Raw genomic sequence first — 4,903 nt, forward strand, 5'->3', positions numbered from 1 at the left:
TTGAAACCTGCCCCCAAATTACTGTAGTAAACAGTTTTTGGTTTGGGACCTCACATGTCCTTGCACATGTAACGGATGAGAATCATCCAGAGTGTTCTACATACACTATGCTAGACAAATTCATGTTCTGAAGCAGTATGTGGTGACGCCAGGTAGAATATTTAACCTGCCGTCTGATTCTACGATGAACAGCTAATTGACTGAGAATGTCAATTAAAGGGAGAAGAGGTCACCCTTCTTAGGTGTGACTTCTTTTAATTAAGTGTTACTATGATAACACTGGCTCTGTTCAAAATCCCAGGTGTGGAATTATACAGATAGCACTAGTGCTGGTGTACGAAGTACACAGTGCAGATAGAAGTAACCAGTACAGGAATTATGAAGAGAATTTGTTTTATAATTTTCTTCAGTCTGAGAGTGGCACTAAACATTTCTTCCTTGAAGAAGGAAATATAGTCTCTGTACTTGTTACAGGTATAATCCCATTGCCATACTACATTCGTTTAACTGAACATCTTTTAGTCATTTATTAGTAATAAATGTCTATTAGAATGAAGTGCGTCCACCTTCGCCAGACAATTGTATGTATACATGCCAGAGTTCTTCAACTTACTAAAGTAAGAATCCCTCATATATTTGTATGCATCAAATAATAGATAAAAGAGACACTGATGTTATTTTAGCAAATATACAACTATGAGACTATTTGTATATTCAGTGTGTACTTATGTTTGGTCATACTATGTATGTTAACCTCAAGATCCCTTTTCTACTGTCTAGAATGACTCTTCCCTGTAGGAGGCAGGAAGCACTAACATTGCTTATGATTAGTGATGGTGACGAATAACGGTAACGTTCCTTGTCTCATGTGGTCCCCATGACCATAGAAAATGCTGCTATAAGGTTAAGGCACTGATTAAAAATCCACAGATACACTAATGCTCTGGTATGCTTCCATCACGATGACATGGCTTGAGCCCAAAAAACGAATTTTGAGCAAAGCGAAAAATCTATTTTTGGGTGAGATGGCCGTGTCATCCTGATGGACCCACCCCTCTCTTCTAAAAGAAAAGATCTTCACAGTATCCCTCCCGTGGTACTGTATCTGTAACACCACGCTCAATGCTACAAGGAATGTCCGCCGTCGTAGGAATGGCGCTGTTGTATTCCCAATAGTATTACGAGAGCTTGGAGAGCCTTTGGACGGTTACCTTTTGCCACATTCTCCTCGAAGCCAAAATGCTGTTTGGGGTGCAGATTGCTATGGAGGCGTGTCAAGAATGCGTCCGCTGATATTATGCGATATCCTTTGGAGAAATTTTAAGGATATTTGCGCCAGGAGTTAGAATTCTGGATACCTAAAGGTAAAATTCTCTGGGAATATCGCTGTATTACATATATCCCTTAGGAAGCTACTTTAAGGAACTTTCATCAGGACGACATGGCCATCTCACCCAAAAAAAGATTTTTCGCTTCTCTCAAAATCCGTTATATAAATATATATATATATATATATATATATATATATATATATATATATATATATATATATATATATATATATATATATATATATGTATATATATATATATATATATATATATATATATATATATATATATATATATATATATATATATATATATATATAGGCCTATATATTTATATATACTGTATATATATATATATATATATATATATATATATATATATATATATATATATATATATATATATATATATATATATATATATATATATATATATATATGTAATTAAAGTACAGTAATACTTGGTGATAATTTCCAAGCTTTATTCAACACATTAGCAAACTACCATATCTGTAACAAAGAAAGGCAACAATGAATACAGTATCAACATAAATGTACATGTTAACACAAACACATAACTTATGAAAATCATGCTATAAAACATTAACATAGGAAGAACAAAACAATAAACAAAACAATTTGAATACTCAAACATTGACAGTAAGAAACAGCTAAGACCAACTGATATTATCACATTCTCCCCTCCTAGAAAATTCAACTTTAATCAAAACAAATTTATTGGTTTAATCCCATCCATAGCGATCAGGCGGCCTTGACACACGAGTGGACCTTCTTATCTCAGTGGGCTCACTGGATTCATGACAATCACGGTTATCATGAGTTTGTGTATCCTGCACTTCAGTTGTATCTGGGGACTCCGTCTCTCCTGATGGTTCAACATGGTGTACAGGAGACGTTGCACCTGCAGGACTTGGGGCTAAGTCACGGGTAGACACAGTTGATTCTCTACCATCTGGATATTTGACATTTGCATACATTGAGTTTGCATCCATGAGTTGAACCTCTTCAGTTAACGGTTCATGTTTGCTAGACCTAACATGCCGTCGCAATAGTACAGGTCCAGGAGTCAAAAGCCATGACGGTAATGTACTTCCAAGACTAGAGCGTCGCTAAAACCTTAAAAACGTTCATGAGGTGTCTCATTAGTTGCTGTACATAAGAGCGACCTAACTGAGTGCAAAACCTCAGGAAGTACTATCTCCCACTGTTGTGTCTTCAAGCCACGACTTTCGAGTACTAAACAAATAGATTTCCAAATAATACCATTATATCTCTCAACCTGGTCGTTGCCCATCGGATGATAAGGTGTCGTTCTGCTGGTTGCAACCCCCTTCTGAGAAAGGTACAGTTTCAGTTCTTGGGACATGAAAGAAGCTCCTTGATCTGAATGAATGAAACTAGGCATTCCACAAAGGATAAAGATAGATTCAAGACATTTGATCACTGTTTTCGAATGCATGTTTGGACAGGGAAACACAAAGGGGAAACGTGAATACTCGTCAACAACCGTAAGAATGTACTTATTGCTCGTGGTAGAGGGCAGAGGCCCCTTGAAATCAATGCTAAGACGTTCCATTGGCTGGGTGGCCTTTATGAGGACTCCTTTTCCTGGACGATGGAATTTTGGTTTTTGTTGGGCACAAATTCTACAAGAAGCACACACTCTTTTCACGTCATCTGTTGAAAATGGGAGGTTTTTGGATCGCACAAAGTGCAAAAGGCGAGTGACGCCAGGATGGCAGAGGTTCTCATGGATGTCAGTGAGACTTGACATTGAGGAAATAGAACAACAATAGGCACGAGTCAGGGTGTCCGGTGCAATATTCTGTTTCCCTGGACGATACTGTATAGTATAGCTGTAGGATGCCAGCTCCAACCTCCACTCTTGTATCTTGTTGTTCTTTATTTTAGTTCGCTTCCTGCTGTCTAACATGAACATCACCGATCTTTGATCAGTAATCAGAGTAAAATGTCGTTTCGCTAAGAAATGGCTCCACTTGTGAACCGCTTCAATAATAGCTGTGGCCTCTTTTTCCACTGCTGGATAATGCAACTCGCTACCCTGGAGCGTTCTCGACATAAAAGCTACTGGGCGGCCACCCTGATTCAAGACTGCGGAGACAGCAACTTCCGAAGCATCACACTCTACAACAAAAGGAAGACTCTCATCCACAGCCCGCAGTGAAACATCCATAAGTTGTTTTTTTAAAGAATTGAAAGCAGCTAGTGCTGGCTCGCTCAGTGGAAAAGTTTTTGTGTTCACTAAGGGATGTATCGTGTCAGAAAAACCAGGGATCCATTTGGCATAATAGGCAAACAATCCTTGAGCTCTTCGCAGAGAGCCCATATTTGTGGGAGGCGGTAATTCTTGAAGGGGACGTAATCTGTCTGGGTCAGGCTTTATAACATTATTCCCGACACAATACCCTAGAACATTGATTGTAGGAACAGAAATAACCGATTTCCCTTCATTGAGGGTAAGGTTCCGCTTCTGAACCACCTCCAAGAAGTTTTGAACGTTTTCATCATGTTCAGCCTGAGATGCTCCACCTACAGTGATATTGTCAAGGTATGGAAAAGTATCTTTGAGCTTCTCATCCTCAACTAGTTTGTCCATAGCTCTTTGGAATGCAGCTACACCATTCGTCACACCAAATGGAATCCTACAAAATTGAAACAATTTCCCTGCACCTTCAAAAGCAGTGTACTTCCTCTCACTCTCTTTAATGCTGATTTGGTGATATGCACTCTTCAAGTCAAATGTGGAAAACACCTTATATTTAGCAAGGTCATGTACCATATCCTCTATCCTTGGGAGGGGATAAGCATCTAGTTCTGTGCATTGGTTAATGGTCTGTGAATAATCAATACAAAGTCTCTTTTTATGCCTGTCAAGTGGATCTTTGACTACTACAACCTGTGCCCTCCAAGGGGATATACTTGGTTCGATGATACCTTCAGATAGTAAATGTGAAATTTGGTCTTTTACAAACAGCTGGTCATCTTGACTATAGCGTCTGGATTTGACTGCAATGGGTTTACACTGTCGAGGTAAGTTCGGAAACAATGACGGTTCATCTATGTCAGCTGTCGCTAGTAAACAAACAGGTTTGGCGCCAGTTATCTTCAAACTTGGTCTTTTCCCTTCATATTGAAAACTCACGCTCTGGTGTTGCTTTTGGAAATCATAACCCAAAATGACATCACAACACAAATCCTTCAGGACCCCTAGCTGTATACAGGGATATCTCTGATCAAGGTGAACCAAGTCTGCTATGACAAATCCAGAGGAACTAGCATTGAACGATTTTGATGCCATTGAGACCGCTGAGCTTGCAGGGACTACTGTCAGGTTTAGTCTCTGCGCTACTTCCTCACGTATAAAACTATCTGAGCTACAAGAATCGACTAGTGCCTTCAATGAGTGGCCATTTACAGTGATGTTTGTAGCTGCATGTGAAAGATTATTTGGATAAGTGGCAGTTATTGCAAGTAAAGTGGGATTATACAATGTAGCAGTGGTACTACCTGAAATTTTCGATTTACAGACT

The 4,903-nt window shown here is 38.9% G+C and overlaps 1 protein-coding gene across 1 annotated transcript in view; it reads right to left on the reverse strand.

The window, feature by feature from the left end:
• Nucleotides 1–2,074: 2,074 nt before the first annotated feature.
• The window catches only part of LOC137640838 (uncharacterized), a 3,608-nt gene continuing 779 nt past the window's right edge, over nucleotides 2,075–4,903 (reverse strand). The window contains exons 2-4 of the mRNA XM_068373306.1: nucleotides 4,044–4,903; nucleotides 2,632–3,902; nucleotides 2,075–2,461 (exon numbers count right to left, since the gene is read on the reverse strand). The exon at nucleotides 4,044–4,903 is cut by the window's right edge and continues 72 nt beyond it. Coding sequence (XP_068229407.1) covers nucleotides 2,075–2,461; nucleotides 2,632–3,902; nucleotides 4,044–4,903 — 2,518 coding nt within the window. The remainder of the gene's footprint in view (nucleotides 2,462–2,631; nucleotides 3,903–4,043) is intronic.

This window comes from Palaemon carinicauda, chromosome 5, assembly GCF_036898095.1.
Source record: "Palaemon carinicauda isolate YSFRI2023 chromosome 5, ASM3689809v2, whole genome shotgun sequence".
NCBI lineage: Eukaryota > Metazoa > Arthropoda > Malacostraca > Decapoda > Palaemonidae > Palaemon > Palaemon carinicauda.